The 24,701-nt window shown below is 41.6% G+C and overlaps 1 protein-coding gene across 1 annotated transcript in view; it reads right to left on the minus strand.

The window, feature by feature from the left end:
- Positions 1 to 798: 798 nt before the first annotated feature.
- The window catches only part of xylt1 (xylosyltransferase I), a 104,939-nt gene continuing 81,036 nt past the window's right edge, over positions 799 to 24,701 (minus strand). The window contains exons 9-11 of the mRNA XM_074628904.1: positions 18,432 to 18,630; positions 9,614 to 9,947; positions 799 to 4,626 (exon numbers count right to left, since the gene is read on the minus strand). Coding sequence (XP_074485005.1) covers positions 4,304 to 4,626; positions 9,614 to 9,947; positions 18,432 to 18,630 — 856 coding nt within the window. The 3' untranslated portion in view covers positions 799 to 4,303. The remainder of the gene's footprint in view (positions 4,627 to 9,613; positions 9,948 to 18,431; positions 18,631 to 24,701) is intronic.

Below are 24,701 nucleotides of genomic sequence, written 5' to 3' on the forward strand. Positions count from 1 at the left end.
CTCCAAGTCTGAGGCCATGGTGCTCTGCTGGTAAACGAAGGACTGCGCCCTTCGGCTGGGGAGTGAGTCTTTGGCTCGGTTCGGTGCGGCATCAGCAGTTTTGCGGGCACTGTACAGGACCGTTGTGGTGAGGAGGGAGGCTGAGCCGGAAGGCAAAGCTCTCGATTTACCAGCCCATCTACGTTCCAACCCTTAACTATGGTCTTGAGCTTTGGTAGTGACAGAAAGAATGAGATTGCGGAAACAAGCAGCCAAAATGAGCTTCCTTTGTAGGGTGGCTGGGCTCAGCCTTAGAGAGAGGGTGAGGAGCTCAGACATCCGGAGGGAGCTCAGAGTAGAGCCGCTGCTCCTTCGCATTGAAAGAGGCCAGCTGATCAGGATGCCTCCTGGACGCCTCCATTTGGAGGTTTTCCGGGCACGTCCAACTGTTAAGAGGTCCCGGGATAGACCCAGAAGATGCTGGAGAGATTATGTCTTCCCCCAGGAAGAGCTGGAAAACGTTGCTGGGGAGAGGGACGTCTGCAATTCCCTGCTAAGCCTGCTTGCCCCCGCATCCCGACAGTTGAAACTAACTTAATTTCCTTCCACTAGGACTTTATATGGATATCCCTGAAAATAAAATGATAGAATAAGATTCAAGTTTAAAGATGGTGAGTGAATAAAAATACACTGTATTAAATGTTACGCAGTTAAATGGACTTGCACTTCATTCGCAAAGCAACTTGTATTTCATAAGCAACAGCAGTGTAATGGTGGAACGATGCTGCAGCAGACTTAATGTTTTCAATCCACATGAGCTGATTTTCCATATAATTTTATTTCCAAAAAGCAGTCAGAGAAAAGTAAGACAAGCCAGTCAAGTACAACAAAACAAATCCCCCAACGGGAAGAAAAAAAATAAAAGCTGATAAAGACAGAAGTCCTGATGATATATACAACAGCAGACATCTTTTTGGTGTTGCAGTACCAGTGAATCACGCGACAAACTCATGGTATTCTTCACATAAGATCAAAACCAATAACAAAATAAAAGTTTTTTTTCTTTTAATGGACAGAGAAGGTTCTAAAAGTCAGCTAAGGCACACAGAGCCTCCCCGGAACAAAATAACGGGGGGAAACGTTGGTTCAGAGAAATTTGTGCAACAGTTGCTCGACAATACATTCCAGCAAGAACAACAACAATCTGGCATGTGATTTTCTCTGAGAGGCAAATAGGACAAGGTTGTTGTCACGGCTGTCCAAAAACACTGAAACGGGTTATGTACTTTTGATCAATAAACACCATCAATTCACTCTTTGTGCCCAGTTATTGACACTTCAAAAAACTCTTAATAATTCAATGTCATTTTACCACATCTGTATTTACATGTACAATACCTTTGAAACAATATTTCAATACAAAATACCTATGTACATCTTCTTCATTTGTTAATCATTTTGTTACAAAATAGGACTTCCACATTGAGATACATTTACTTAATTCACCTTTTTTCCAAAACTGTCGTTGAGCTTACATAATAATATGTATTGTGTGAAGTAGTTGTTCTGAGCACGGTGGCACTAGAAGTTAAAAGGTGGCCGCAGAAGCCGGCCAGTGAAAAAAAAACTAAATTGTCCTTTACAACCCAACCCCAGAAAACAGTGTAGATTTGAGAGGGAAGGAGTGATAGCAATTGACACATCCGACAGAGAGGCAAGGTGAACTTGACATTAATGAACAGTAATGTCTCTTAATTAGCCGGTGCAGAAACACTCACTTAGCTCGTGTGGTGGCTAAACAATGTTGACAATCACAGATTGAACTCCTAATTGGCTCCAGATGACACTTATTTCAAAGTAAAACAAATATCTGAGCGTACCTCTTGTTCAGGATGTGTTGCGGTACAGAGCTACCCTCCAGAGATTGTCTTGATGGCAGAAAAGGTACTTCAAATGTAGATAGAGTTGATCTAATTAAGTATGCGTTTTGCAATCAAGACACGATATAATATTCACTTGAAATTGTACGTTATTGTCACAGCATGAAGATCACTACCACTCACTATCATTCTGAAACTGACGTGAACCATAAAACACCGAAAAGCAGTTTCTCCTTCGATCCAGACGTTGTTCCAATGCGTTCGGTCGTGAAGAGTGTTTTTGTTCCCCATCGCTGTTTGGCGAGGTTGTTAGGTACAGCTGACCTCTGACCTCACGGGTCAGAGTGGCTTTCTCTTGTGATGCGCTCGGCAAACAGCCATGTAGGAAACCAAGACAAGAAGATCTATTCAGACAGGACAACACTGACTAACACACAGGTGCGGGCCATAAAAAGGTACAGTATAAGTTTGGGGTGTTGGCCTTTGTAAATAAAGGCGGCTTTCTTTACAAAAAAATATTTATCATGCTGCCAAGGCAGCGTCGCAGTTATTTAGTCACTGACTAAAAATATCAGTATTAATATAAACTTATAAATAAATAGCGACTCATGGACTCCCTCCCCCCATCATTCACACAATTTTTTGAGACTTCTTGTATAATCATGTACAACATAAAGTGTCATTGAAATGACTGGAAGAAAGTAAAAAAAAAAAGAAATGTACACCGAAAATGAGAATTTTAAGGTCAGCTTGAGATAATTGTGTTTCAAGTTTGAGGCAGGTTGGTAAGAAAACCGAGACGGACGAAGCAGTTCTCTCGTTGTCCTCTGCCTGTCACATCTGGGTTCTATTAAAACAAACCTACACTATGTGAATGTTAAGTCTTAAAATACTATTATACAACAACCACAAATTAAGCATTTATGAATTTAGAACACTAAAATGTCTACATTAAATTTTTAGTATAATCCAAATAGGTTTAAATATCCTGAAAAGGCCTCTGTATTATTCATTTCTTTTTTTCCATATATACGATCTGTTCTGCAGCAGATGGTTAGCCCGGCCCGACCGATTCGACTGTTATCAGGCCATTAAATAGATGTTATTAGTTGCTATGAGCACCATAGATGTGGGTCAGTAGGGACCTACTATGTTGTAAAAGTGAAAGTGAAACTTAAAAGCAACATGTTCTAACATGTTGTAAAACTGCATGAAACGTTACGTTTTGACCACAAACAAAAAAGGCTTCTTTAGGTTTAGGCAAAAAAACACTTGATTAAGTTCAGGGAAAAACATTGTGTTTTGGCTTAAAATAACTAAGAACACAAAGACAACAACACACAGGATGCGGACTTGGGTCTCCTGTGCGAAAACCCTTTGTTTTGTGACCCATCTTTCGCCCCCATCCTCAACTCTTTATTGAGTTTCACACTGTCTATACTACAGCGTCTGACTTCCGCTTCTGCTTCTGTCATAATAACTACGGCCGCTAGAGGTCGCTGTCGTGTTCTTTTATACCTTCTTTTGGTGATCTACCATGTGAATGGATGATAAAAACTACTAATGGGTGTAGTAGGCCCCTATTGACCCACATCTATGGGGCTTATCTGATAACGTCCATTTAACAGCCTGACGACGGTCTAATCGGCTGCTCGGCCACAACAGTTCCCCATCCTGATCAGGCACTGAACTGAGAGAAGTTGTGCTGCTGTTACTGATTTGTTCTACTGATTGACAAACTGAGTCACTGAACTATCAGAAACTCAAGTTTTGAAGTAATTGGCTTTATCAATGCTAAAATATTTGTTGTTCAAAGTTTCTCCATAAACGGGGAGTTCGCTTTTAATGGTGCTGCATTTGAGTCGTATCAAAATATCCTTTTTTCCCCCCGACTGTTTGGGTACATCTGACCACTCAGATATCTTCTTATTTAGTTTATGTTCACAAACACTTAAGGAGGCACGTTTAATTCAGTACCAGGCTACCTCCTCGCATATGTCTTACAGCTAAGGCCTTTTTTGCAGCAGAGCTTCGTCTGCTACCAGTGTCACATGACCGCAGTGCCCCGTGCGGGGCTTTAAAAGCTGACTTCATAATTCATTCAGCAGCAAAATAAATGCTCGAAAATTGCAACGTTTGATCACAGTAAAACTCAGCCATGAGAAGAGAAATAAATACACTGAGAAACTGAAATAGCAAAGCCAGCATAATCCCCTAAAAGGAGGAACCCCGTGGGAGGATCTGAAAATCATTCTCCTCGCTTTCTGTCCAGACACCCTCACCAACCTCCCGAAAAAATCCACTTTTTCTTTTCTTTCCTTCTCCTCACGAGACAGAGGAAGAACACTTTTCCTTCCCCTACCTGCAGCAAACCCCTTAAATAAATAAAAATCAACAGTGAATCTCCTGTGCCGCGGCCTCCCGTCCAGCTGGAGGCCTCGCTGCTACCTGATGCGCCCGTCTGCGCGCGGTGTTCCCAGGTGGGATTTGGGGTCTGGGCTCAGGGAGCTCCAAGGGTTCTTGGGGCAGGCCTGCATGACCGGGCAGGCGGTGGGGCCCACGGCGCAGATGTCGGCCGCCTCCCACAACTCGCCCACCAGGCTGTCTGACCAACGCTCGAGCTCCGGGCCGGTCAGGGCCGCGTTCCTTTTGGCCTGCTCCACGTAGCCCAGGCTGACAGGGATATTGAGCACCGGGTTGAGGCCGTGGAAACTCTGCTCCATGTAGCTGTTCTTCGCCGGGCCGTTGTGGAGCTTCAGGGTATCCTCTGGAGAAATGTGGGAAGGAAGAAAGAGAGAATGATGATGTGTGAAGAGTTGATAATCAGTGGTCAGACGGAGATTGTAGAAGGGGAAAAGAGTTGAAGGAAAAGAGAGAAAAGGAAAAAGAGGGACGTGAATTGTAAAATATCAAAGCAAAGAACGTGATTTGCTTTATTATTATCCGAAAAGCTTAAACTGGTTGCTAATTTACTTGGATTGATTTTTACGACTGGACTACCTAAATCCCATTCTTTGATGTGGTATGTCAAACCACTGCAATGCTGACGGTCAGACGCGCCCTCATTCTTTCTTCCCATGACGGTCAATCCCAGCAGGAAGGCAGAAAAACGTAGACACAACTTCCCCTTAAAACACTTTCTCCACCCCGAGCTCCACTGAAGCTGTAAATTCCTCACTGGTACTCTAACTGGGGCGCTAGCCATCCTCTCCGAGCATGGCTGAGCAGACATCAGTGCTTTTCATGCACTGGTGACAGAAAAAGATGCAGTCAGACATGAGGTGCTCCAACACCAGGCAAGGCGATGTTCATACCATGCCAGCTAGCTTTGTGGTATCAGCGGGTCTTACTGAATGAAGTCATGCATCTGTGCAGACTTCTGCGTTTGTGTATAAAAACGTGTATTTGTGCACGTGCATATGCATGCGTCTGCCGCTGCCAATGCGGGTGGAAGGCCACGTCATAAACTTTTACTGGCACTGCATGTAGGAGGGAAACTTGGTGCCAGACATGGCAGTAAATTAAAGGCAGGCGGATGGAACAGCTAAGACGAAAGCAAACATTACAACGCACAGTCAGCCAAGCACACACCAGATTATTACATGATGACTATAAACTCCACTTAAAACATAGATAACTCTGTACAGCTAATAATTATGTGTCCTTATATTGCAAAATATGTAAAATATATGTTTATGATTTAACCCTACCCCATTTCCTATGGGGTGTGAATAAAAGGCACAATCCTTAATCAAGATGTAAACCACAAACACATCCATATATATGACTGGAGCCTGCCACTCCCTAATCCATCGGTATTCTAATACAAAGTCTAACACAAGGCAACAAGGAATCTAAGTTATTAATATTTTCTGATGCACATAGAGTGAGACTATTTCACTTTTGCTGAACTGTGGCCACAAGTTACAATTACAGTATACTGGAACATTGAATTTCCATTTATTTCTGGTGAGGATTACTAGGTTTTACTTTTGTGATAAAACAAAGTCAATTGTTTATCTGTTGAATGCTAAAATGTAGTGTATCAGTCACACATAGGGATTAGAAGAGTCCTAAAGTCAGTGAACTGACTCAATAATGTCATTACATTAGCCACCATAAGCTGCTAGTCATACCAGACCAAGTGAAGCTGGAGAAGGAATACTCTGGAGTGTGCTGAATTGAATAAAGGTGCATTTTACGACTTATGAATTAGCTTTCATTAGCAAGAGGAAGATTGGGTTTGTGATTTTAAGTATGCAACCACAGGAGTAAAACAGGCCTACATTTTTTACTATGATCAGTTTTTAAAGGGGTCCCTTGACCTCTGACCTCAAGATATGTGAATGAAAATGGGTTCTATGGGTACCCACGAGTCTCCCCTTTACAGACATGCCCACTTTATGATAATCACATGCAGTTTGGGGCAAGTCATAGTCAAGTCAGCACACTGACACACTGACAGCTGTTGTTGCCTGTTGGGCTGCAGTTTGCCATGTTATGATTTGAGCATAGTTGTTATGCTAAACGCAGTACCTGTGAGGGTTTCTGGACAATATTTGTCACTGTTTTGTGCTGTTAATGGATTTCCATAATAAATAGATACATGCATTTGCATAAAACAATCATATTTCCCCACTCTCATGTTGATAAGAGTATTAAATACTTGAGAATTCTCCCTTTAAGGTACGTTTTGAACAGATAAAAAATGTGCAATTAATTTGCGCTTACAAATGTAAAGTACATTCAGTTTCCAGTTTATTAGTTACACCTAGATAAAACTAATGTGGTCTAATACAACAGGCAGTGGTGGTACTGAAGTACTGTAGGTGGTAACGGTCATATTGTACTTTTTACTCCACTAAATGTATGACGATTGGAGTCACTTGTTACTTTTCACATTAAGTTTTCACGAACAAAACATACGATTACCTCATTGAATATGACGTATTGGTCTACGGGAGACTTGAGTAACACTGTGGAAAGTATTTAAAATCAGCTCCTCCTCTACCAGTTAAAGTAGTGAAATGCTGCTTCACATCAGTAGTCCAACAAAATATACAATATAATAATATCACATTCTGAAACGAGACATTCTGCACAATGAGCACTTTTACTTTTGCTACTTCAAGTAAATTTAGCTGATAATACTTGTGTACTTTTACTTCAGTAAGATTTTGAAGGTTTTTTAATAAAAAAAATGGTTCATCTCTATGGTCATTTTGGGTTGCAGGCTGAATTGTATTGCTTTATGGTGGGACTGTTTCTAATATATTTGCATTTATATCAATAAGTCACTTACAAATCACCAATGAATCAAGACCTGTACCTAATAAACTGACAACTGACTCTATATGATGCTACTAATCTTATAACTGAGCTACAACGCTATAGAAAACAACGTGTCGGGGTGACACACTGTTTAACTCGTACCAGGCAAATTTTCCCCCCCATCAACAGGAAGCCGGAGCATAATGAACCTACATAGCCGTAAACCCAGAGATGAATATTTAACTCACACTGTTGCACAACAGACCCCCCCCACAGCCCCGCTGGGACTCAGGTTGGAGACAAAAGCTGTTACTTTATTTGTTGCTTCTCTTCATCATTAAAACAGCTCAGTGAGATTACTAAACGGAGAAAGACGCGATTATGCCGAAGCTAGCGTCTCAACTCTCCTGTGATTTCAGAGCAAACTGGCTGCTTACGGACTACAACAATGCAGCGTTGCCCCTTATCCATGCTGGCTGATTGATTTAATTGTGTCATTGTTTTTGGAGGGCTAAGTGCGCTGTTGTTTAACATTCTGTTTAGTGTGTATGAGCAGCTCGCTGGGTTATTAAGGGTGACTTGATGACAAACAACCAGGGTCTGCAGAGACCCAGAGGCTTGATTAGAAAGGGCATCGCTGCAAATACAAGGCGCTCTGTGTGTGTCTGTGTGTGTGTGTGTGTGTGTGTGTCTGCAGACATTTAGAGCACCTAAACTAGCTATCGTTACTTCACAGGAAATGCAAAGTCACTCTGTGACACTATGATTAATACGGAAAATGTACACTGAATATAGACTGTCAAACATAAAGACTATGTGTATTCATTCAAGCTCTGTATTTTCATTATCAACATCCTATATATGAACCACTGATGTGTAGTAAAGACTCAAAGCTAAAATGAGCCTGTCCATCATTATTAAGTACTAGTAAACATGTAGTGAACTCCACTCTGGGGCGGCTTTAGCTCAGTGGGTAGAGCGGGTCGTCTTTTAAAGGGCAGGTCTATTATTTTTGATTTTTTTTAAAATTTCTATATCATTCTGTAGCTTCACATTGGTGTTCCTTATGTATTCAAATCCCAATATAAAAATTTTGGCCAAAGTACATACTGCATGTTTTGGCGTCAAAATATGTAGGACTGACAGCTAGCGTTTAAAATGGGTAACAGTAGTCAAAATTCAAAAAATTGGAGCTGCGGTCTGTCTGTTCCTCCGGTATAAATGATACCAGTTAGTGCAAATTTTTGCTGTTTGAGGGTTACCTTCTGGACACGACCGCATTAGCCTCTGGCCAGTAGTAGTTGGAATCACTTCACCGGCTGGGTGTCTCAAATACTCGCTGCCTTGATAACCAGCTGCGCACGGAGATGTGGCGAGGCTTTTCAGGTCGGGTAGAATGTAATGTTAATGTTATCTCTGTTGATCCAGTTTGTTTGCTTGCTTCCATGGCTGCAGAAGGCTGTGTTTGTATGCCAATTTGTTTTGTATGGCAACGGGATGTCGAAATGGGCAGTGGACGGGATCACAGGGGCCAAAACAAAACCAGACGTTTGTACCAAATTTCAAGAAATTAGCTCAAGGCGTTCCTGAGATATCACGAGAATGGGATGGATATAAGGTCACAGTGACCTTGACCTTTGACCACCAAAATCGAATTAGTTCATCCTTGAGCCCAGGTGGATGTTTGTGACGAATTTGAAGAAATTCCCTCCAGGCGTTCCTGAGATATGGCGTTCACAAGAATGAACCAGACGGACGGACAACCCGAAAACATAATACCTCCGGCCACGGCTGTTGCTAGCGTGGAGGCATAACAAATTTGCTAAGCAATTCTCAATTACAGTAGTTAGTCTTTTCTCAAAAAATTATTCGTGAAGAAATCTGCCAGTCTAGTTAGATTATTTCCAACGATTTTTTCTATAGAAATCCACTCTATAAATAAATGGGAGACTTTTGATGGAAGACAGAATAAAGGAGCTTATTGCTCTCAAATCATGTAAATAATGAAACCAGTTCTATTAAAACAGGATGAAATTTCCCCCACTGCAGTGACTGCTTTTTTGTTTTTTCACTTTTTAAGAAACTTAACTTTTACATCTCAATAGGACAAGAAGAAAATAGAAGACAGATAATTGCAATTGTGTGGATTATGTTAAATCTAAATCTACAAAGTAACTGTCAGGTGAATGTAGTAGTAGGAGTATAAAGTACAATGTTATATTACCCTCTCACATGCAGGGGAGCAGAAGTAATCTAACATCTAACTATGCAGTGAAATGTTTGGCATTCAGAGTGACACCTTAAGTACTTTTTGATGAATGATTATTTGTTGAGGAACAGCACATAAGTGCAATAACTCTAACAAAGCTATTTGTACAAATAACACAATCAATAGTAATTTTGTGTTATGATGAAGCCGAAATAAATGGCTCGTTACAAATAAGCCTCACGAGAGGCTGTTTGAAACTCTCTCTCTCTCTCACCTTGTCGTATGGGCTGGCGCTTGTTAAAGGCCAACGGGGCGATGAGGAAGCGCAACTCAGCCACTGGGCTCCAGTGGTGCAGGATGCGGATGCTCCACACGCCGGGCCGCAGAGGCTGGTTGAGCGGCGGGCGGTAGTGGGTGTACTCGGCGCTGGCGTCGATCAGGATGTCGTAGGTGGCCGCGATGACGTTGGTGGGGTCAATCCACACGACCGTGACGGTGACGTTGGGACCCTTGCTCCACTTCTGCATGCCCACCGTCTCGTCCATCGGGCCCATCATGCCGCCGAAGTTTCTGAACATGCGCTCTTTGGCGTCCCACTCAGTGCCGATCTGACGGCGGGAGAGAGGAGAATGAGGAAATGAGAGGGGAGAGAAAAAAGGAAGACGAGAGTGAGTGACAGAATGAGGTAAGGAGAAAGACAAGGAGAGGAGCGACAGCAAAAAGCACAAGAGATGAGGGGATATACATTCACTCCCCAGTAGTGCACAGTGAACATAAATAAGTAACATACTCTGTGCATGCATCACCATTTGACTATTAAGATAACCAATATCTGCGCTGAATTATCATGGGAAATAATCTCCAGCATGCATTTTTCATCAAACAGCAGCACACTCCGCTAGCCCAACCCTCCACACAGCCGTTATATAACGTTAGAATATGCTGAAGCTGACAAGCCTGATTGTTTCTTCCTGCACGTTTCAGTCTATTTGTCCACAGTCGCTGGTACTGTATGGCTGAGTATATCTTTGACAAGGAACATGAGAGGCAGGCTGAGGAAGGCGCATGACTAGACCCCGACCACATCCCCTTGGGGGGGTGAAGATCAAAAGCATGCCTGTTTGCTCTCTGAACACATTTCAGAGATAGAAAGAGAGGAGGAAGGCAATGAACAGCAGGATCCAGTGTGAGCAGTGTTTGTCCTCAACACAGTGGAGAAGATAACAACCTGACATCAGTTAAAAGGAAACAAACAGAGGAAGACAATAGGGGTGGGAAAATAATCGATACACATATGTATCGCGATTATTTTTTTATGATTTTGAAATCGATTTTTTAATGCCGTAATCGATATATTTGCTTCATTTGAGTCGATGCGGAGATAGAAGGAAGTTACCGCTTTTATTGTTGTAGTCTGAGTAACGTGACGTCATATCCGTTTCGTATCCGTCAACCAAAACAAACTGCATTGAGCCAAAATGAGAAAGTAGAAAAAGGGCAGAGGGTCCACGTGGATGCTACCTGCACCCTCACATTTTAAATCCAAAGTGGTAAACACTACACATACAGTAAAGTATGGAAACACTTTGAGTTTCACACATTGCCAGGAAAAGCAGAGCTAGACATCACGGCTAAAGCTGCATGTTAACTCTGTCATGGACAGGAAACGTTATCGTATTGCGATAACATGCGGTCAAATCGTCCGTGGCTACAACTGTAGCGTGCCCATATAGTGACATTTATGTTAAATGCATTCGAACGACCCGATGGAGCTGACCATGGATGGATAAAAAGAACAGAGCTGACGGGAGAGCCAGAGACGGACTTGGCGAAGTTAGCGGAAGTACACATGTGTGACTACTTCCGTTTTCTTTCAAAATATGGTGTTAACAAAGGGAACTGTATATACAAAATACATATATGGAAATAAGATTGATCTGATTGTATTCACCAGAAGTATAAAATATTACATGTCCCTTATAAATTAAAAAGAAAATACTACTAATTTGTGATGGAAATCAAATTCTTTGATTTTTGAATTGCTGGTAAAAATTAAGAAATAATGCCTGACAATGACTGATATATTTAACTTCAGGACATCTCTGATTACATATGTGCTGAAAAATCTAACATTTTTACCGTATCAATTTAGATATTTTCCAAAGTAAATGTCCCTAGAAGTGTATGATTCATCTTTTTCCCATGGTCTAGTGTTAAAAAAGTTAACAAAAATCACAATAAATTGTAATATTAAATCGCAATACTTAAAAATCGCAATACATATCGAATCAGCACCCAAGTATCATCATAGTGATAGGTGAATCGTCCCAGCCCTAGAAGACAACATGCATACTGACATCATATGCAGTCTTTTGACAGAAAAAAGGGGGTCTCGAGAGCCAACTTCCATAAAACTAAGGTTTTAGTGCGTCAACAAAGACAGAGAATCCTTCATTCTCTGTGACAACTTTGAGATAAATAAACTGAATATAAAAATGTAACAGATAATACTAAAGTCAAATATATCTCTGGTGAATTATGAGACATACAGTGCCTCTGGCTGCAGAACACTGAAATAGCTGCCAGCCTGCTGCCGCACACTGGAGGACTGCCAGTGGAACATTGAGCCAATTTAAGACTATTACGTCCCGTAAGCTTACATAATTAACATTTAGCATACACGCACTCACGTTTGTTTGTTTAATTGAACTGAGTTTTATAGGTCATGTCTTTTGAACTTTGACAATAGAAGACTTGATTCGGTCACTCTGCAAAGATTGAGAGAGAACAAAGGACGGAAGAACAAATGACAAGAGCAGCATGAAAACATGAGTCCAGCTAATTGCTGTTAATGTCTTCACTGCGGTCAGATCTGTAACTGAAGAGGCGCGACCCGTGTGTGTTGGATTGCAGAGATCGCAAAACGGTGCGGTATGCAAAATGAGACACGTGAAGCGATCGAGATTGATGGGGGAGATGGGGTGATGGAGGGGGAGGCCACACACACACACACACACACACACAATCACACACTCACACACAGAGAGTGAAAGATGTCTGGGGTGTTGGCAGAAATGTGAGAGGGATAGCAGCCTTAGGAAGCGCTCATCCTTACAATGGTAGCTGATTAACACAGCCTCACCCCGCCGGACGATCAATGACTGACTGGAACTGACTCTGTATTACATCCTTGGAGAATCGAGATTGCAATGTACAGTATAAATAGACATTACATGCATAAATTAGAGAGTGTGTGTGTGTGTGTGTGTGTGTGTGTCTTGGCCATCCGTAAAAGACACCTCGCTTTTATCTCAATTATTGGACTGACCTGTGCCATTTCTGCCCCTTGGACCTTGGCTCTTTTCTCTTTAAATTACTAATCAACTCTCTTGTCTGGCACCTCTGTAGCTCATTATTTTATTCAAGGCCGACTCGCTGGCTCGCACACTACATCCCCGATTGATTGGCAGCACTCTCGTTCTGAGCGCCAGAAAGAAATTAAGGGAGTATTGATGGAGGAATCTCACTGTAATCCACTGGGAGAGAGCCTGCAGGAGGCCGACTAGAGTTAGAGATGTGAGAGGGAGATTCTGACAATATTCACATGCTGTGGGGTAGGAAGGGACCCCCGAGACTTGCATCTGGTTCTCGGCCATAGTTTATTCGGCGGCGGGTAACAAACATCAACTAAGTGCAACGTAAATTATGCACAACTGGTGCCAAGTTCCACTTTTTTCGAGCAGTTTCAGGCCAGACCACTGGCTTCTATCCACTCCCTGCACCAACACACGTATATACTGTACATTAACATTAAGCTCAATCCCTACCCTGGTTACCACAGAAATACTGGGCAGAAGAAGACACTTCCTACTAAACTAATTCTAAAATACATATTGTATTGACCTATTGTATTTCTATGCAGAAAGCTTGAGGTCTTTATGCCCACGCAAAAGTGCGGCATTGTTTCCACATCAGCTAAAAGTTTGCAGAAACTACATTCTCAAGGAATGTCTACAGGTATAATAGACGAAGCCACCGCCAGTAGCAAGAAATGCTTTCGGCCAGTATGGCAGTGGGTCAACATGGGATTAACTTGTGGCCCATTTCAGTTTACAATGACCTCCACACTCAACCTGTCACCTTGCTGCTTCTAAGCTTTGGCTTAAGACCAATACCCAATCAAGCCTCATGACCGCTCACCAAGTAGGAGGCTTATGACCTTCTTTCGCTCGTAGCGGTACTTAGGAGAACACACTTTTGTGGAAGTAATGCTGATCTGACAACCTCATTGCGACCTCTACCCCGGTTTTTTTTCAGCTACTCCCGTCTCTCTACTGGCCTGTTTACTCCCACTGTTTACTCACTTGAACCAAATACTCATATCTTCCATTCATAAGCAGCAATTACTGACTGTTAATTTCAGCAGATTCAACCTGCATCTATCCTCTGCTGTCGACCTGGCAAACAGGAGGAGAAACTCATATCTGATGACTATATGCATTTAACTTTTCTACACATACACCTCATCAATCCTGTCGACAGCCCGGTCGCACGTAAAAGCGTGAATGCCACGATAATGCATATGCATCCGCGCATAAATGCTACGGTAAGAGTTAGTGACGCAGTATAAAAAGCGAGAAAGACCACCTACGGTGGGCGGGTGTGGAGGTGGATGGGCCCAACAAACACCAGACATTTAAACAGGAGACCCGCGTTCGAGATCGTTGTTGACTGGTGTTTTGTGTTGTAAGTAACGTTAGTGTCGTTTGTCACATGACGATCGTCGTGTGTTTTTTATTGACGTTTGTACTGTAACATGTTTTCTGTAGTTGGGTTACGTTGTTCCCGTACGTATTTGACCTAGTTTACGTACTTATTTTAAGCCCAACCATGATGTTTTCCCTTACCTGAACTAAGTGGTTTTGTCTAAACCTAACTGCGGACCTTTGCGTGGCATACAAATGACACGTGAAAAGGCTAAATTGCGTACTCATGACACACGGAATATTCCTTTAATGTCGTGGTATTTACGGCTTCCTGTGAGACCGGGTTGCTGTCGACTACATATATTACTCGTGTCATCCTCCTTCATCCTAAATTCCCTCCCCGATTTAATGGAAAACATAAAACGCTCCCATCTCATAATCCACCTCTATTCCATTTCTTCCATCTGACCTGGCAACCCTGCAGACCTTTTCACCTTCCTGCCGGCTTGCCGGCGCCCACACCTCCATTAAATAAGACAGGTCAATTTAATCGGGCAGCAGCATGGACAGTCCCAGTCTACATCTGGCCCTGCTCAAAACCATAGGGCACCAACACCCCTCGAGGCCTTATTCACAGCCTTATTAGTGGCACTTTTTGTGAGGGTAATCAAACACAGGTGCTCGCCAGCAGCACCAGAGGACTCCCCTGGGACACGTTTACACTACTGAGGGACTATGGGTAAGACGGACGGACGCTAGCTAATAAAGATACAGAGCGATGAGGGATGAGGGAGGAAGGGCGGGGAACAGAGAGTGCAAGACAGAGAACAGGACATTTTCTGTGATGCATCAAAACCGACTTAAAATGAGTCGTTTGACATTTTGGGAAATGTGCTTATTCGCTTTCTTGCAGGGAGATAGATGAGAAGGTCGATAGCACTTTCATGTCTGTACGATAGATATGAGGCTACAGCCGAGCTGACTGGAAACGGGGGGGAAACAGCTAGCCTGGCCGAGACTTTGAAATTATATTGCGAACAGCAACTTCCTTCTTGCAGATGAGGCAGGAAGCAGTCGCATTTAATTCAATTTCCAGGAAAAAAACAACTTCTCCTCAAACTGTCTGTGCCCTAAATCAACCACTCTTTTAGACTTAGAAGAAGACATTTGTGTGTCAGGCACATCATGTTTACAGCATGGTGATAAAATTGTAGATTGAGGCTCTACTTGATAAATATCATGTGAAATAAAAATCCAATTTTTAGGCTCTGATTTTGGAGATTTGTTAGTAAATGAAATGATTACTCTTGAGGCGAGACACTCCAGGCAAAAAGCGTTTTTTTGTGCACTGTTCAATTTTGAGATTTGGGGCTATTTTGCTTCCATAACACGTCTTCTTTCAGACTAGTGGAAAGAAAACATCCAAAATCCACATTTATGTGTTTATTTTAATTCACTTCGTCTATTTGTGTGTGTAGATTTCTCCTAAATTCACAAAACGTTAGCATTAGATAATGCCTCATTTGCATATTGACAAATTTTAAGAAAAATTGTAATACAAAAAATAATTGTCTTAATGTAAATAATCAACTGGGGAAGTTTCATGGTGATATCTATTAATTCATGTTTTTTACCCTATTCACCTGTAGTGTCTTCAAAATGTATGTAATTTTATCTTTTATCTTTTAAGGCTGCTTTCTCTCATAGTCTGAGCCAGATATCTCCACTTGCTGAAGGTTTTTACAGAGGGGTTTGTTCATATATCATTCATAGCCTGATTATACAACATTTTATTCCTAAAACATAGCGAAAATAGTTTTTTTTTTATGGCTGCTGACAGTATTTTCTGATTTATGGAGTGTAACAAAGAGATATCCAGTATTTCCGCTGTAAAAAGCTTTGACTCTAACATGTCAACAAAATAAAACAAAAATCTTGAACCTGGCTTTAGCCAATGTTCAGAATTCTGTTCTGGAAATGTTTGCAAATAGGCACATATTTGATAAAATAATGCCTCATTTGCATATTTAAACATACAATTGAGGATACAATTTCAGGAACACCTTGCAGTATCCGTCTTCTTTTTGAAGCTCAATATTACCTTTTTAGAGACTATGTCGACAAATGTTGATCCCAGTGGGCAACTCCGGGTCTGAGAAGTGAAGCCAATGCTGAAGTGCCTTAAACTTGCAATCTTTCTAATAGCCAGCAGGGGGCGACTCCTCTGGTTGCAAAAATAAATCTGATTGTATAGAAGTCTACGAGAAAGTGACCGTACTTCTCACTTGATTTATTACCTCAGTAAACATTATAAACATGAGTTTATGGTCTCAATCACTAGTTTCAAGTCTTCTTCAATACAGCATGATGTTCATTTAGTAAATTATGGTCCCATTTAGAGTCAAATAGGCCATAAAGCAGGGGATGCTTTAGGGCGTGGCTACCTTGTGTTTGACAGGTCTCTACCACGGCGTTGTCCGGTCTGGGTATTGTCCGTGTTTTCCTCTTACAACTTTAACCCTTTAACAGTGTTTTTTAGTTTATGAAAGTACATAAAAACCTTTTTTGGTCACCGAAAAATGTCTTATTCGGCGTTCGGTTGTACTTAGTTCCACCCTCTCGTGTCACTTCTGGTTGCAAAAACCAAGATGGCGAAGGCCAAAATGCCGTTTACAGTCTATGGTTCCACTCTTTCATAATTTTCAAGGCCATAGGTTGTTGTATTGGGTTACATTACATCACAATGTGTTCCTGTTATTTTGTCACCCCCTGTCCTCCTCTACCACAATAAGCATGTGTATATACACTGCGGTAGAACAAGGACTAAACCATCAGTCAAAGTCATTCTACTGTAAAAGATCTGTCCAACAAAGAGTAATATACCTCTCAATGTCAAGTCTGACTTGAGGTGAAATACTAATTTTAACTGTGTGGGCTGTAAGTGGTCCTACACTAAATCATGCTGTAAAAAGGCCTATAAAGGCAGCTGGGAGGCGGCAGTAGAGGAGTGAAAAGAAAGACATATCTGTCTTCCTTTATATCTAAAGGAGGACAGGGAACACATTGTTAAGCCAACCATATGGTTTATCTAGCAAACTCCGGCATATAGCTTTAGTATAATGGGTCATATCTGCTAAGTTGACAAAAAGCGCTGAGTTACTGCTGCTACGCTGTGCTGTCTTATTCAGGCTCTTTCTGCTCGCATTTTGAATGACAGATGGACAAACTGACTGACTGACAGCCACTGCACGGTGCCAGACAGTGAATGCTTTCTCAGGCTGAGCAACCAGATAAAAGCCACAGCCCACATCGCTTCCCTGTCACTCACGGTTTCACGGGCGAGACACGTATACGGGGCTTAGTGAGACAGGGCCCCCGCATGGCGAGGTGCGTCCTGAGGCCTGTACTACGAAGCCAGTTCAACGCTATCTGGTATTGCTCAGAATTCCAATGTACTTAGGTGCAAATGGCAAATAAAACTCTTGAATCTTGAATATTATCATGAGATCAATGCACCGAGCTCTGATTGGTCAGTAGGCGGTGCTTTTACACGAGGTGATCTGTTATCTGGAACATAACCTGCTCCGGAGCAGGTTAGGTGTTCAGCATAAGTTACCATGGCGATCTACCCCGGTAAGAAGCGAACCACTGTCGTAAGACTGAAAACCCAGAGTTCACCCTGAAGTTACCTCGCTAACCCCAAATCCTGCCTCGTAGTACAGGCCTCAGGTGTACGAGCGTGATTCACCGGCACAAACACAGCAAACAAATTCATTCACAAGTTTGTTGGCATTTCTGCCTCCTACAAAGCTGTGTGTGATAAACCAGAGAAAAAGGTCAATTTACATTCACTCAGTTAATTTTGTCCCTTTTTAAAAAGACAACTCTGTGGCTGTCACATCACAGCCGAGCTGCTGTATCCCAAACAGGCGTCGTGGTAAACAGAAACACAGATTAACATAACAAGACAATCAAGGGAAGCATTCCAGTGTGAAGGTGAGAAGACGTTCTATTAGGAAACAACAAATAAGCAGCACATGAAGCGCTCATCCCTATAAACTTGGATGAATTCAATCAATTTACATTTTACAAGGCCATTACAGGCACCGGTTTAATTGTGTGGGGATGCGCCGCTATGAGCCTTGGCAAGGTCGCCATAGCAATGAATATAAGGCCACCATGGCAATGAGCTGTATGTCTCACCTCTAATTATATGCTGAAGAGCTGTGTGTGTGCTTCCTATGCGGTGCTTAGGGTTTTAATGGAACTCATTTCCTGACACTGGCAATGACCGACTGATTGTTTCGCGGCTCGTGCCAAACAAATGACTTCAATGCAAATTAAAAAAATAAACGCCACGCCACGCAGGCCAATATAATGACTCACCTCTGCGAACTGCAACCTGCTGAATGTGCTGCTGGGAGGAGCGGTCAGCTTGAAGTTCTTCTTGGGTGCCACCCAGGTCTCCATGGTCTCCAGCTTGCTCGTTGCCAGATTGGTGGCGTGGTGCTTGACCAGGTAGCCCTGGAACTGCTCCGACTGGAAGTAGAGATGCACCGACACCGGGTGGCCCATGGGGAAGTACCTGGCAGAGCAGCGAGAGAGAGCGAGGATCCATTAGCAAACCTGATACCCGCTGACCTACCCGCTGTGCCGCTTCGCAGGGCCAGCGGTGTAAGAGGAGGAGAGTATCTTGATTCATCTGGATAACGTCTGGAAAGAACCTTGGACATGCTAATGTGGCCGGATGCTAATGTATCTTCACAGTGAAGATTAGTGGGGAGTCAATGTGCTCTGTGAGTGTGTGACATGGTGGACATTAATTCAATGACCTTTAACAGGAAACCAATTGGTCAAAGACATGTACAGTACACTGATATTTCCCATTAAGCATTGCTTGTTGGTTGCTATGCCCACGCTTAGAGAGTTTTATGCTTATACATAATTGCCGCAGTAGATCGAAGATAAGCAGTGGTGGAAGAAGTATTCAGATCTTTTACTTGAGTAAAACTAGCAATACCACAGTGTAAAAGTACTCTGTTGGAAGTAAAAGTCCTGCATTTAAAACTGTACCCAAGTAGTGCCAAAGTAAAAGTACTCATTATGCCGAATTTCCAATTTCAGAAAAACAAAATATCACTGACTGGATTATAATTAGTGATACATTAATGTATCACTAATAGTATCATTAACATTGCAGCTGCTAAAGGTGGGGCTAATAGAGTGCTACAGGACTGAGTCCTAAAACCCGGAAATGAATTAGCATTTGGATTTTAGCATCCATCCATCCATCCATCCATCCATCCATCCATTCATCCAGCCAGCCAGCCAGCCATTATCTGTAACCGCTTATCCTATTCAGGGTCCAGGGGGGCTGGAGCTGATCCCAGCTGACATCGGGCAAAGGCGGGGTAACACCCTGGACAGGTCGCCAGACTATCACAGTCAATGGGTTTTTAGTTAGATGCCTGAAATAAGGTCTGTGGTTAACACAAGCTGAAGAGATTTAAACGTTTTGTTCTATGACATGAAATACATTAGTAAATATCTAACTCCTGAATTATGAAGCCATTATGTGTCTAAAAAAAGTGGCTAAATGAGACTACTAAACGTCATCACGCCGACTCGTCCGCCTTTACGGCCTTGTTGTGTTTACACACGTTCATGTGACCGTGGTGTAGTTTGTTTATAGCCTAAAGTTAGCTTTTTACTTCTGGTGATTGCATTCACACTTCAAAAATCATAAAATCAAAATCATAGAAGTGGTGTTCATTTGTGAAGATTATCTTGCTGAACAAAACGTGTAAGTATCATAAACGAGTGTTTGCCACAGAGCTTATTTTCTGCAATAATCCAAAAGCCAATGGAAAAATCCCATTGGCTTTTTTTGTCGAGGGAATCAGGGCGATGCTAACTTCCTGGTTGGCCTACAAAAATACGTCATTCCCGGAGCACTCTATTTCAACTACTTTAAATACTGCTTAAATACTAGGTAGGTTAATCCATATTAATACATCATCATTTATTTATATTTTTCATTAATAATCTGAATCTGCAAAGTAACTAGTAACTGATGTCAAATAAATGTAGTGGAGTAGAACTATTAGCAGAAAATGGAAATACTCAATTACAAGTACCTCAAAATTGTACTTAAGCACAGTACTTGAGTAACTGTACTTCCACCACTGAAGATAAGTAATGAGCTAGTGAAAAGTTAATTAAAGCCCAAGTACCTCAAAGTAAGTAAATGACAAACTTCTTCTATGCTAATAATTGCTTTACTGTGTGCTGGTTGCTTCGTCATGTGCTCTGGCTCTGAAGTGGAGATGATGGTTAAAGAAGACATCTGACAGTCGAGACCACAGTGCTCTGCTAAGCTAGAGAAAATTACAGAATAGTCATGGGCGGTGTTGGCAGCGGACTCAGATTAGTCAGAGTTCTGAACACACACAGACAATCCGACTAAACACATTACAAGTTTTGCGGAAACAAAAAGTTGAACTGGGTCAGTCCAGTCAGCTGAAACCGAATGAAGGTCTTGCCCCTGTGATTAGTCTGTTGTTTGTTTGCATGTGGCTTCATACGTGGCAGAGGGCCGGCCCTCGGGGCAGCCAGCCCGAGTGACTTCTGGAAAAACGAAAAAGGGGCCAGGGTGGGCACTGCTGGGGAACACTCCACAGCTGCTCTCTGCACACGTCCTGACTCCTTCGCGCCCAGATTCCTCATCCTTCGTCTCCCTTGAATTCGTCTTTATTCTCCCTCTTTTGCACATGCACACACACACGGATTAACACACACACTGTTCCTCCCTGCTCCCCAGTGCCCATGGCCTCATCAGTATTCCACTAAAGGACCAGGAGTCAACCCGTCCCGGTAAATGCTACTCTGACAAGCAGAACAGCAAATATTTACACCCACAAGGAGAGCCGAGCAAACTCCCCTCCCCTCCTGCTCCCTTTCTCCCTTTATCCTCTTCTCTATTTCCCCATCTGCCTTTCCCTCGTCTTTGCTCCTCTCCTCTCCCCTCTTCTCCTTCTTTCATCCTGCTTTCTGTCCTCGTCCCTCAGCTCTCACCCCCCCCCCCGCTCCGTCTTTCCCAAAAGAGACGTGGCTGCCAGTGTGAGAGGCAGCGGGAAGGGGTCGGGGCGTAGCCTGCAACAGAAGCTCCATTCAGGCTTTTTACTCCGCAGTCGCGCCAATCGAGTCACAGCGGGCTGCTAAAAAGAGCCAAACCCTCTCTGTGGCCTTCTCCTCTCCCTTGCTCCAGTCTCACACTGAGGCTGACCCGCCCATCTGTTGGTAACACATCTGAATTCTACATGCATGCAAAATATGTGGGGCCACACACACACGCACGCACGCTATATGTGGCCGTACTTGAGACCTAAGATCAGGGCTGTTTCATTTCCCGATTTTGTGCCTCCTCGCTCCTCTGGTTTGTGACCCAGAAATCAATCTCAGCGCTCCATCTTGAGAGACATCCCAATTCCTAAAATGCATCTTGAAGAGGGGTGTATCCTTTGCGGAAGTGTTTTTGGCACCCACGACGTAAAACAGGCACGACACAGAGTTGGAATAATCTCAAACCATGGCAGGACTCTACAAATGTAACTGCTCCTTTTCTTTTCATCAGGTGTAGTTATTTAATATGATCAAACTTTCTGCCCTTCACTGTTTGTGTAGCGTCTCAGTAGGCGCTGTTCTGACCACGTTCTTTAATGATATTTCACCTTGATATTACTTGTGTTTTTATCTTGAATGTAGGCTACACCCAATTCAAGTGCTATAGTCGTGACATGATGTTTACAAGTACAAACAGCTACTGACAGCAAATTATTATATCAATAAGAACATTTGGTAACACGTCATTTTACAGGTCCGCAAATTTCATGGTAATTAGGTGATATTAGCAAGTAACCTATTAGAAATTTCTTTGGAATTACTGCCAAATTACCCAAATATTTACCTCAAAATGTATAAAAAATTACTTTATTATAAACATTATTTAATCATTATATTCCGCTATTTCCCAATAGCTGGTAATTTATTTCATTAATTTATTCATTTCCAGGAAAAGAATACAAAGATAATTTATATGCTTTATTTCCATGCCTGCGGATAAATAGATGATAATTAGCAAATAACTTATTTAAAATTTCTTAAAAAAACTCCCTGAATCATTACATTAGCTACCAGGTTTAATTTGTGTAGACAATAAGTCACACAATTGTGAGATTTGTGCCTGATCAGAAGTGTTTTTCTATTATTTTTGGTTTTCCACCTCCGATGAAGAGCAGCACACGGCCGCTTCTCAAGCCTGAGGGCCCTATTTCAACGATTATATGCCATTTTAGCATATAATTATTAAATAATGTTTATAATAAAGTAATTTTTGATCAATTTTGAGGTAAATATTGGGGTAATTTGGCAGTAATTCCAAAGAAATTTCAAATAGGTTTCTTGCTAATTATCACCTAATTACCATGAAATTTACGGACCTGTAAAATGAAGTGTTTCCGAACATTCTCTTACATTCTAATTTGCTGTATTTCATGATGTCATATAGACAGCAATGTGTTGTGTGTAGGATGATATATATCACTCACATAATGTCACTCTTTTTTTATATAGTATAGTACTTTGCATACAAACATCTGCAGTGCTTCACAATAAAATATATAAAGGATGTAATATGTGTGTGTTAAAAAAAAAATCCTGACATCCGTTCATTCTTGTCACATTATGCCACTTTGTGAATTGAATTAGTAATATTAAATAAATATAGCCTATAAGTTGTCATGAATACTGTTCTGCTCATCTGACCTGATCATAAAATACGGCGGTATAACAAAACAATGGACAGCTGCTGCAGCGGTGCCACATGCCATATTTAATTGACATCGCTTTAAAATGACGACTCCGAGGCAACATTGTCTCACTTGTTAAATACCTGTTGCCTCGACTCCTCTGTCCTCGCGAAAGGAACCGAGGATGTACAAACTGGGAAATGGAAAAGGCCTCTTGACTTGAATAAGACATGTGTTGTCGAAGTGAGGACTTTATCTGCTGTGACCTTGATCGGTTTTAATTACTTGACTTGATCGGTAAAGTTCCAGATCAATAAAACACAAATAAGGCCACGTCAGACACACGCTGTGTATTTAATTATTAGGCCTGTAAACCCGAGTGTGGCTGAATTAAAGAAAATCACGAGGCTCATTTTACCTTCTCCTGCGTGATCTTAACAATGCCTCACTGCAGCTGTGACTCATTGTAGCTCACATTAATGAGTTCCTGATGTTTGCTCAGAATCTAGTATCACACACCTATCTTGCAACACATTGAAGATTATTAGTAATACCTTTTTGTCTGTATATTATGCCAAGCATTATGAGATATAGTGTATTATTAAAATTATTAAATTATTAAAATGGGTACCCACGAGTCTCCCCTTTACAGACATGCCCACTTTATGATAATCACAAGCAGTTTGGGGCAAGTCATAGTCAAGTCAGCACACTGACACACTGACAGCTGTTGTTGCCTGTTGGGCTGCAGTTTGCCATGTTATGAATTGAGCATATTTTTATGCTAAATGCAGTACCTGTGAGGGTTTCTAGACAATATTTGTCATTGTTTTGTGTTGTTAATTGATTTCCAATAATAAATATATACACACATTTGCATAAAGCAGCATATTAACTCACTCCCATGTTGATAAGAGTATTAAATACTTGACAAATCTCCCTTTAAGGTATATTTTGAACAGAACAAATGTGTGATTAATTTGTGATTAATGTGATTAACTATGGACAATCATGCGATCATCACGATTAAATATTTTAATTGATTGACAGCCCCACTTGCAACACATTGACATTTCTTAGTAATGCCTTTTTGTCTGTATATTACGCCAAGAATTATGAGAAAGAGTGTAATATTCATGGCTTCCACCCAGTAATGCTGCAGTGATTAATTTATGAAAGAACATGTCACAGACCAAGCACGGCTGTCTGACACTGTGTGTTCAATTATGACATCCTATTAAGCCTTGGAAAATGTGGACTACAATATTATATGACAGCATATGTTACACATAACATAGAAATGTTGGGTTAGCCCCAGTTTGTGCCTCTCATGTATTACCATTACATTCAAGTCACAGAGCATCCGACTTTCCGAAAAAATAAACACCTGGCGATGTTTGAAAAAACCCACAAGGTCGTTTAACTAGACTTCCCGTTGCTCTGACAGTATTTCCAGAATTCTCAGTTTTTTAATCTGTACCTCAAGTTACGACTGTATTTCTTTCCGTAGATGATATATATCCTTGCTCTTTTTTGTCAAACGCAGTCAAAATATAAATGCATTATTGTGCATTCTAATATAAAATATCGTAAAAGGAGCGTTCATATTTACCAAAATAACTGATGATAATAATTTTGTTTCACATCTGCAATTTAAGCAGTGGTGCAAATTCAGGAACGGGTTAAAAATCTTTGATATTGTGCAGCAGACGTAATATATTTTTTTTACTCCAGATAGTTACAGGGTACTATAAAAAACATTTATATAGTCCTGCTGTGCTATTGGTCATTTCAGAAAGGTGAGCACATACCACCTAAATCATTAGTTTTATTATGAAACCAGCATCTC

Source organism: Sebastes fasciatus, chromosome 3 (assembly GCF_043250625.1).
Source record: "Sebastes fasciatus isolate fSebFas1 chromosome 3, fSebFas1.pri, whole genome shotgun sequence".
Classification (NCBI taxonomy): Eukaryota; Metazoa; Chordata; class Actinopteri; order Perciformes; family Sebastidae; genus Sebastes; species Sebastes fasciatus.